Consider the following 10581-nt stretch of genomic DNA (forward strand, 5'->3'; position numbering starts at 1 on the left):
CGGGGCCGTTTCTGCACGCGGCGCATGCGTAGTCCGTCCCCGTTGAGGTAAAAATCGCTCTTTGCTAAAGAGAATTTGAAACGCGAAAAAAGGCGCGAGGAAGGTGGCGCATGCGCAGTCGCCGTATAACTAATGGTTCAACTGAAGGGATTCATTTGAGAGAATTTTCCTCACAAACCCATAACAGTAATTATTACTTTTTCTATATATTTATTATACATTTATTGATTAGTTCAGAAATATATTTGTATATGTAATCTATAGATTTATTATTTCAGCAATACAGTAGAGTCTCACTTATCTAACATTCGCTTATCCAATCTGTAATGAACTACTTTTTCTGTCAAATTTGTTGTATAACATGATGTTTTGATGCTTACTTTGCAAAATCATAACCTATTTTGATGTTTAATAGGCTTTTTCTTAATCCCTCCTTATTATCCAAGATATTCGCTTATCCATGCTTCTGCCGGCCTGTTTATGTTGGATAAGTGAGACTCTATATATACAGTAGAGTCTCACTTATCCAACATTCTCTTATCCAACGTTCTGGATTATCCAACGCATTTTTGTAGTGAATGTTTTCAATACATTGTGATATTTTGGTGCTAAATTCGTAAATACAGGAATTACTACATAGCATTAATCTGTAATGAACTACTTTTTCTGTCAAATTTGTTGTATAACGTGATGTTTTGTTGCTTAATTTGTAAAATCATAACCTATTTTGATGTTTAATAGGCTTTTTCTTAATCTATCCTTGTTATCCAACATATTCACTTATCCAACATTCTGCCGGCCCATTTATGTTGGATAAGTGAGACTCAGAGTAGAGTTTCACTTATCCAACATTCGCTTATCCAACGTTCTGGATTATCCAACGCATTTTTGTAGTGAATGTTTTCAATACATTGTGATATTTTGGTGCTAAATTCGTAAATACAGGAATTACTACATAGCATTACTGCATATTGAACTACTTTTTCTGTCGAATTTGTTGTAGAACATGATGTTTTGGTGCTAAATTTGTAAAATCATAATCTGATGTTTAATAGGCTTTTCCTTAATCCCTCCTTGTTATCCAACATATTCACTTATCCAACGTTCTGCAGGCCCGTTTATGTTGGATAAGTGAGACTCTACTGTATATATATATAATCTATATGCATTATTTCAAATATATATATATATATATATATATATATATATATATATATATATATATTCCTGTTTTTTGTTTCAGCTCTCTCTCTCTCTCTCTCTCTCTCTCTCTATATATATATATATATATATAGAGCTGAAACAAAAAACAGGAATATATATATATATATATATATATATTTGAAATAATGCATATAGATTATATATATATACAGTATATATATATATATGGAGGTGCTGTGAGGTTTCCAGGCTGTATGAGCGTGTTCAAGAAGCATTCTCTCCTGACATTTCGCCTGCATCTATGGCAGGCACCCACAGAGGTTGTAAAGTCTACTGGAAACTAGGCAAGTGAGGTTTATATATCTGTGGAATAATATCCCGGGTGGGAGAAAGAACTCTTTGTCTGTTGGAGGCAAGTGTGAGTGGTAGAATTGGCCACCTTGATTAGCATTGAATGGCCGTGCAGCTTCAAAACCTGGGATTTATCATTCATCTGCAATCAGTGAGCGCTTGAACTCCACCAAAGATGGAATTGGACCAAACTTGGTACACAGAGCCTTCATGATCAGCAACAAATACTGGAGATCTTCAGGAAAAATTCAACTCAATTTGGGGGGAGTTGTAGTTCACCTCCATCCAGAGAGCAGTGAACCCAAACACCAATGGATCTGGACCAAACTTGGCATACATACCTGATATGCTGAAATGTGATTATTGGAGGGTTTTTTTTGGGGGGGGGGGGGTGACTGACCTTCCTTCCTGGGAGTTGTAGTTCACCCACAAAGAGGGAAACTGTGACCTCCACCGATGATGGACCTGGACTAAACTTGGCACACAACCTTATGCATTTAGTACAATTAAAAACTTAATTATTCAAATAATCCAGCCCCCATCACCAAAATCCCAATGGACTGAATTTCAATATAGACTGCACTTTATTCTACTCTCCTGGAAGAAGCTTGAAGCCTGATCTCACTCAAATTCTCGATCGTCCCCAAATGGCACTATTGCACTTTTTTGCACTTTCTCACAGACTGCCTTTCCATTTTATTCTAACTTCCTTAATGGTGGGTCTTCTGTGTTATTACCCTATGTTTTAATCTGGTTTTTACTGTTATTATATTGTATTATCTGCTTTTAATTGTTATATCCGTTGTTTTCTGTTTTAAATGTATTTTACATTGCTATTTACTTGTTTTTGGGCTTGAACCTGGTAAGCCGTCCCGAATCCCTGTGGGGAGATGGAGGTGGGATAGACAAATATAATAATAATAATAATAATAATAATAATAATAATAATAATAATTATTATTATTATTATTATATAACCCGGGCAATGCCGGGTACCCACATACTCTCTCACAGCAAACAGGAATTGGAAGAAAAGGGACCCAGGAAACATACAATTGCCCAATTTTCCCCAACCAAGATGTAAATCTTTCTAGCAGTTTCCTCTAGGAACTTATTGTTGTGTTCACTGTGTAATTATATATCTCTACTTTGAGTCTCTGTGTCAAGAATAAGCGGGATACCAATAAACAAAATAATACTGAATTAAATATATTTGCCTTACATAAGAAACTCATACAGGAATTTAAAATGCCCTCCTCTCTGCATGAAAGCACTTGATATTTTATTTCCGACACAAATCATTCAATGCACAAGAGTCATATTTACGCTTTAAAAGTAACTTTTATTCTTGGTTATAAAGCTGTGCTTTAGAAGTTGGTTAATATGGCCATTTCCTAGAAAGATCATTTATCAATACAAGTCACATTGGGGGAAAACAAAACATTTTTACCTGTTACAGTAACGGAAGAGTACATACGTATTTTTGTGCGTATCCTTTTATAAACAACAGGCGCAAACCGATGTGCGGTATTGGTTGTAGAACATGCTGCTACAATGAAATAATAAAATACTTGTAATAAAAACCCCTTTTCTCCCCCCTCCCTCCCAAAAATGAGCTATCTCGCAAGAAAACATAAAGGAATCTCATATTTCCATGTTCAGCAAAAAGGCCCCCCATGTCTCACATTTGCAACTTAAAATGATAATAAGGTTAATTTTTGTGCCTTTGGAAGAATGCAGATGTTTTATTAGAGGTGATTGCATGCATATATGTTTGGATTTAATGCATTTTATTATGTGTTGTGCCCTGCCCCAAGCTATGAGAGACAAGTAATAAAATATTATATTATTATATTCCATGGAACAATTTTTGGCATATAAAGTCCATACATCTGGAGCTATATATTATATCAGGCATGGGCAAACTTGGGCCCTCCAGGTGTTTTTGACTTCAACTCCCACAATTCCTATCGGCTGTTAGGAATTGTGGAAGTTGAAGTCCAAAACACCTGGAAGGCCCAAGTTTGCCCATGCCTGATATATATGAACTAATGTCTTTATATAAAAGCCTGCATGTTTATTCAACATGTGGAGTCCCTTTTGTGCCTTTTAAAGAGGTAGAACAAGTGGAAGGGAGAAGGGAAATAGCCAAATTTAAAATAGTGTTATTTGCATTTCATATCGAAGAAGGCCTTGTAGTGTTGCATGTTTTTGCCAGTACGTAGTAAACACATTCATTCACACATTGGATTTCCAGCTAGGCATGTTAGCCAGGTTTAGCTGCCTTTTGGGCCACTGAACTTGAAAATGCAGCCTTAAAGCAATGGAAGATTGCAGTTTGGTTGGAGGCAAGTTTTTACAAAGTACAAAAATATCACTGAGATGATGGGAAAACAAAGCAATTCTAATATGCAAAAGTGGAGAACGAGTCAAGAAAAATTGTCCAAAACTGCTCATAGTGGATGCAGGTTTTTCATTCATCAGAAACAACTGTAATAAATAATAAAATCTGAAAGTATTTTTTCTATGGTTTGCTGTGAGTTTTCCAGGCTGTATGGGGCCATGTTCCAAAAGCATTCTCTCCTGGTGTTTTGCCTACATCTGTGGCAAGCATCTTCAGAGGTTGTGAGGTCTGTTGGAAACGAAGCAAGTGGGGTTTATATATCTGTGGAAAGTCCAGGGTTGGAGAAAGAACTCTTGTCTTTTCGAGGCAAGTGTGAATGTTGCACTTGGTCGGCTTGATTAAGATTAAATAGCCTTGCAGCTTCAAAGCCTGGCTGCTTCCTGCCTGGATTTGAAATCCACAAGCATGTGGACAATTTCAACAAAAGGAGAAAACCATGAAAATGAACAAAAAATCAAGATAGTAAATAAAGAACAAGGCTCAGAAAACGGGAGAATTCCAGAGAGGAAACAATCAGGGCCAGCTGCCAAAGAAAGGATGCCCCCAGGCAGGAAGCAGCCAGATTTGCTGCTGCAAGGCTATTCAATGCTAATCAAACTGCCCTAATGCAACATTAACACTTGCCTCCCACAGACAAGAGTTCTTTCTACCACCCTGGACATTATTCTACAGATATATAAACCTCGCTTGCCTCATTTCCAACAGACCTCACAACCTCTGAGGATACCTGCCATAGATGTGGGCAAAACGTCAGGAGAGAATGCTTCTGGAACAGGGCCCTTCAGCCCAGAAAACTCACAGCAACCCAGGGATTCTGCCCATCAAAGCCTTTGAGAACACATATTTTCTCTCTCTTTGCAGAATCCCTTCCAATAAACTATTATAAAAACCAATGCATGAGATCTTTTGATACTTGCAAACTGATTTATAGAAAACCGCAGAGCTTGCAGAATTGGGAATCCCTCAAATCACTCAATACTTAAGAGTCCAAAGGCCCAATTTGTTCAGCGGTAAATGGTGCATAACTGCAAAAAATAGAAAGATTTGAGAAGGTGCTGCTCTGCTCAGATCTCAATAATTGGGGGAAAATCTGGCATTACAACGGAGGCCAATATGCAAAAGTGGAGTAAAAAAAAATCACCCAAAATTGTTCATAGTGGGTGCAGGCATTCACTCCCCTTCCCCCACTCATTTTCAAGCATAGTTATAATAAAAACAAATAAAAGTATTTTCTCTCTCTCGCTGCAGAATCCATAAAACGAGATAACCTACAGCTGCATGAAGTCTTCGATACTTGCAAACCGATACTTTCTATGAACCAACACAATCTGGATCTTGGCAAAATTCTTAAGATTTGAAAAGATGTTTAGGATCCAGGTATGGAATTCAGGACTTGGGAAAATGTGACAACAAAGGCAATCATAGAAGAAAATGTAAGGATTAAAAAAAAATACTGTTCCAAGACATACCAGAGTCAAAGGATTCGGGAGAAGGCTCTCCGTGAGCATAGTTTACAGTAGATCGAAAGGACCGGGAAAGACAAGGAGGCATTGCATTGAAGTTGGCTAATGTTTCCACTTATGGTGGGCCTTCCAGATAGGGAAGGACCCCTCTTTCCACCCCCACCCCCAAAACCCCAGAGATTCAGCACCAATGATTTGGGAAGACTTGGGGCGTTGTTTGGTTGCATGCGCATACTCTCACTACCCCTGGTAGCAGAGCAGCTCTTCCCAGCGGATGGGCTGCGAGAAGACCTCCCTCTCCAGCCAGAGTTCGTAGGAGTAGCGGAAGTCCTCGGGGAGGTCCAGTGGCTGGCCCAGGACACTCTGCAGGCAGTTGTCCACCGGGGAGAACTCCGGGTCTCGCGGCCGGTCGTAGCGCCGGGCGTTGAAGGCCTCGATGTTGGCGCGCAAGGTGCACTCCTCCGCCTGGAAGTCCCACGGCCGGGCATCGATGTCTGCAAAACAAGGCAAAGGAGAACAAGGGTTGCAGCCTGGTCAGATTCTGAGTGTTCAGATGAGGAGGAAAGGGATGCACCTGTGGCTTATGGCATTTTCAGAGGTTGTGAGCTTGATTAGAAATTGAATAGTGTCTCCAAAATTTAGCTCTCATTCATTCATTCCTTCCATTCATACCCACACATGTAAAATCCATATCTGCACATCATAATTCCATGACAATTCTACTCCAAGGCTTTCTTTTCAGTTGTTGGAAGCTTTGGTGCACTAACACTTTTGTTTTTAAATAATAATAATAATTAAAAAAAACTTTATTTATACCCCGCCACCATCTTCCCGTGGGGACTCGGGGCGGCTTACATGGGGCAAAGGCCCCAACAACATTGACGAAATAAACAATAATATAAATACAATTCATGGTATAAAAGATCAAAACAGTAATACAATGTAAAACAAGAATAAAACAGTTGATACTATCAGTCAACCACTACGTGCAGTTCTATTATCTACTTAGGTGGAGAAACTGGAGAAGCAATGCAAGAATAGAATAATAAGTTCATAGACAGTAAGGACCTAATAAAATACAAGATAGAATAATACCATCTGGGGCTAATTATCTAATGACAATCTAACCAAGAAGGGATTTTAAGCATGCAGCCACTTTTTTTTGGGGGGGGGGGGGGGGAATTGCAAAGAGCGCACCTTTTGCTGCTGCACATTACATTCCGCAGCAAATACTTTTTTTGGTATCAGGGTTTTGAAATGTCAGAGTAATGGTTTATATAGTGTGTGAAATGTTCACTCAAGTAAGTGTGTGGTGCTTCGGTAGGCATTCCAGCACAGGAATGGTTAAGAGCATAGAATTAGATTTACGTAGCTGGACATAAGTCACTGGGAATGGAATGTGGGAGGCGACAAGTTCTACTTATAAGCTTCTTCACTGGTCACCATCAATTCTGCCAAACGTGTGTTAGCTGCGCTTATGTACATAGTTGTAAATAACTTCAATAAAACTCTGAACTACCGGGATCGGCTGACAACTGACTTATTTTCCGTGAAACTGGACAGATTGCCAGGTCTTCGGAAGGAGAGGAATTGAGACAGAAAAGGGAGTAAGTCAATTAGCCTCGCACACATCGACATGAAAGACTTTATGGCACATTAGACTCAAGGAAATACGGGTACTTTTCATTGTCCCAACCCACATCAAATGCTGATGCAGAAGCAGTAGCTATGCTCTGCGAAGATCCCACTCCCCTACTCCCCCATCGCAAAGGCAACACTCACCATTGCCGTAGGCCCAGTCGTCGTTCATGCGGTGGCGCACTTTCTGGTAGATGGCGGACATGGTCTTCATGTTGCTCTTCCTCCACTGGCGGCCCAGGTACTTGGTCTGCATCTTGAGCAGCTTCAGGACGTAGAGCTGCAGCATGGCCTGCTTCACCTTCAGCGCACGCTTCAGGATCGGGGCCGACTTGAAGACCACCAGCATCTGCCCAGCACAAAAAGGAAGAGATTGTAAGGCAGAATCGTTTCAACAAAACGCAATCCAGGTAAGTTTAGAACAACTTCCTGAGTTATTCTTTGGAGGACTGTAAACACAGGTTAGCAAACTTGGGCCCTCCAGGTGTTTTGGACTCGAACTCCCACAATTCCTAACAGCCTATTGGCTGTTACAAATTGTGGGAGTTAAAGTCCAAAACACCTGGAGCGACGGCCCAAGTTTACCCATGCCTGGGTCAAATGCTTTGTCTGTGGGTTATTGTATTAAATGACTTTGGACTTTGAGGGTGGACTAAATGAGTTATTGTGTTGTCGAAGGCTCTCATTGAAAACTAGAGCAAAATGTGCTATAGCAGGATGTTCTTGCAAAAGCAAAGTTTATGCAGTTTAATAAACCTTTCTCATGTTTTTATGACTGAACCAATTGGGAAATGACCTTTACAACCCAGTAACAAAAATCATGATGTTACATAGTGTTGTTATTCTTACTCAACCTACTTGAACCAGATGTGTTTATTATCAGATCTATTTGACCAGTTGTGATTATTATTATTATTATTATTATTATTGGATCAATTTGACCATAAGAATAAGTTATTATTGACCCATTGTTATGTTTATTATCAAACTACTTTGAACAGTTTTGTTATTGTTGTTATTGTTATTATTCCTATTCGACCAGTTGTGTTTATTATTATATTATTAGACATATTTTACTGGTTGTTGTTGCTATTATTATGGTTATTATGATGATGATTATTATATGTATCTGACCAGTTGTGTTTATTATTTTTATTATTATTACCCCTATTTGACAAGTTAAGGTAAGAAATCATGCAAAAATCCATGTAAGAAATCATCACACTATGTAACAAAATCTGAAAAATATTCTGTTCCTGGTTTGAAAGTGTGATTTCCTGTTTAATTGTGCAGGACTTACCTTAGAAAGTAGGTGTTCTGCTTCAGAAACTTCGTTTTTGTGCCACAAACTATGCTGAATGGGTTGAGACTTGATGATGAGATGACGATACTACTACTACTACTACTACTACTACTACTAATAATAATAATAATAGTAATAGCTTTACTTATATCCTGCCACCATCTCCCAAAAGGGGCTCAGGGTGGCTTACAAGATATTCATTGCAAAACTATTGGAAAATGTGCTATAGCACAATGTCCCTTCTGCAAAAACATAGTTTGTACAGCTCAATAAACGTTTTCCATGGGTTTATGATAGAACTACTTTGGAAGACACTGATAACCCAGGAACAAAAATCATAGTGTGACATAGTGGTTCTGGGTGCATCCGAATGCCAGCCTCCATGTACATTTCTGACTCACCATTGTCCTGGAATGCTTCCATTTGGTCAGTTTGTTCAGGATTCTCAGCAGGTTAATGCAGGAGAAAAGGTTCCTCCAACAGAACTGGTTGTTCTCCCCGGATTCCTGCAAGGAAAAGGAGAAAGGAATATATATTTTTAAAAATGACCATCATTTATCCAAACAATGTACTACAATTCCCTACGGAGAAATACAACTCTTTGGGTGAAACACCAACTTACAATTTGCATTCCCTACTATAACGTACTGAAGACTAGGGCGCATTTATACTGGAGAATCAATGCAGTTTGATTCTGGGAGTTGTAGTTTTTCAAGGTCTTTTGCTTTCTATACCAAAGAGGGCTGGAGCCAAACAAAACTATCATAATCATCATCATTTGAAACACAACAAGATGAGCAGACACTCTGCTGGCTTTTGAATTGGATCACACGTCGGACACTTCCCAAGTGTCTAGGACTGTGTGATGTATCGGCGAATAATGTAATTATTATTATTATTTATTGTTATTATTTATACCCCGCTTTATCTTCCCAAAGGGGACACTATAACTCCCGACTTCAACAGCATTGAAAGCTGTACCAAATAGCATTAATTCTGCATTAGAGTCAGCTTCCATTCTATTGTTAGTCCCATCCAACCCATGAGATTCACCTATGTGTTGACCCCATAACTTGTCAAATAATATTATAGAGTCTCACTTATCCAAGCTAAACAGGCCAGCAGAAGCTTGGATTAGCGAATATCTTGGATAATGAGGGATTAAGGAAAAGCCTATTAAACATCAAATTAGGTTATAATTTTACAAATTAAGCACCAAAACTTCATGTTGTACAACAAATTTGACAGAAAAAGTAGTTCAATACGCAGTAATGTTATGTTGTAATTACTGTATTTACGAATTTAGCACCAAAATATCACGATATATTGAAAACATTGACTACAAAAATGGCTTGGATTATCCAGAGCAGGGGTCCCCAAACTTTTTAAGCCGAGGGCCGGTCCACAATCCTTCAGACCAGGGGTCCCCAAACTTTTTAAGCCGAGGGCCGGTCCACAATCCTTCAGACCAGGGGCCCCAAACTTTTTAAGCCGAGGGCCGGTCCACAATCCTTCAGACCAGGGGTCCCCAAACTTTTTAAACAGGGGGCCAGTCCACAATCCTTCAGACCAGGGGTCCCCAAACTTTTTAAGCTGAGGGCCGGTCCACAATCCTTCAGACCAGGGGTCCCCAAACTTTTTAAGCCGAGGGCCGGTCCACAATCCTTCAGACCAGGGGCCCCAAACTTTTTAAGCCGAGGGCCGGTCCACAATCCTTCAGACCAGGGGTCCCCAAACTTTTTAAGCCGAGGGCCGGTCCACAATCCTTCAGACCAGGGGCCCCAAACTTTTTAAGCCGAGGGCCGGTCCACAATCCTTCAGACCAGGGGTCCCCAAACTTTTTAAGCCGAGGGCCGGTCCACAATCCTTCAGACCAGGGGCCCCAAACTTTTTAAGCCGAGGGCCGGTCCACAATCCTTCAGACCAGGGGCCCCAAACTTTTTAAGCTGAGGGCCGGTCCACAATCCTTCAGACCAGGGGCCCCAAACTTTTTAAGCCGAGGGCCGGTCCACAATCCTTCAGACCAGGGGTCCCCAAACTTTTTAAACAGGGGGCCAGTCCACAATCCTTCAGACCAGGGGTCCCCAAACTTTTTAAGCTGAGGGCCGGTCCACTATCCTTCAGACCAGGGGTCCCCAAACTTTTTAAGCCGAGGGCCGGTCCACAATCCTTCAGACCAGGGGTCCCCAAACTTTTTAAGCTGAGGGCCGGTCCACAATCCTTCAGACCAGGGGTCCCCAAACTTTTTAAGCCGAGGG

At 40.3% G+C, this 10581-nt stretch overlaps 1 protein-coding gene and 1 long non-coding RNA gene across 2 annotated transcripts in view; one reads left to right on the forward strand and one right to left on the reverse strand.

Annotated features, from left to right (window-relative positions):
• The first annotated feature begins 86 nt into the window (after positions 1–86).
• LOC134299689 (uncharacterized) lies at positions 87–6906 on the forward strand. The gene is made up of 2 exons (XR_010006950.1): positions 87–186; positions 5168–6906. It is a non-coding gene; the product is annotated as an uncharacterized LOC134299689 (long non-coding RNA).
• Positions 2837–10581, reverse strand: part of strip2 (striatin interacting protein 2) — a 58495-nt gene continuing 50750 nt past the window's right edge. Inside the window, exons 19-21 of the mRNA XM_062983369.1 lie at positions 8725–8829; positions 7165–7369; positions 2837–5876 (exon numbers count right to left, since the gene is read on the reverse strand). Of these exons, the coding sequence (XP_062839439.1) occupies positions 5623–5876; positions 7165–7369; positions 8725–8829 (564 nt within the window). The 3' untranslated portion in view covers positions 2837–5622. The remainder of the gene's footprint in view (positions 5877–7164; positions 7370–8724; positions 8830–10581) is intronic.

This window comes from Anolis carolinensis, chromosome 5, assembly GCF_035594765.1.
Source record: "Anolis carolinensis isolate JA03-04 chromosome 5, rAnoCar3.1.pri, whole genome shotgun sequence".
Classification (NCBI taxonomy): Eukaryota; Metazoa; Chordata; class Lepidosauria; order Squamata; family Dactyloidae; genus Anolis; species Anolis carolinensis.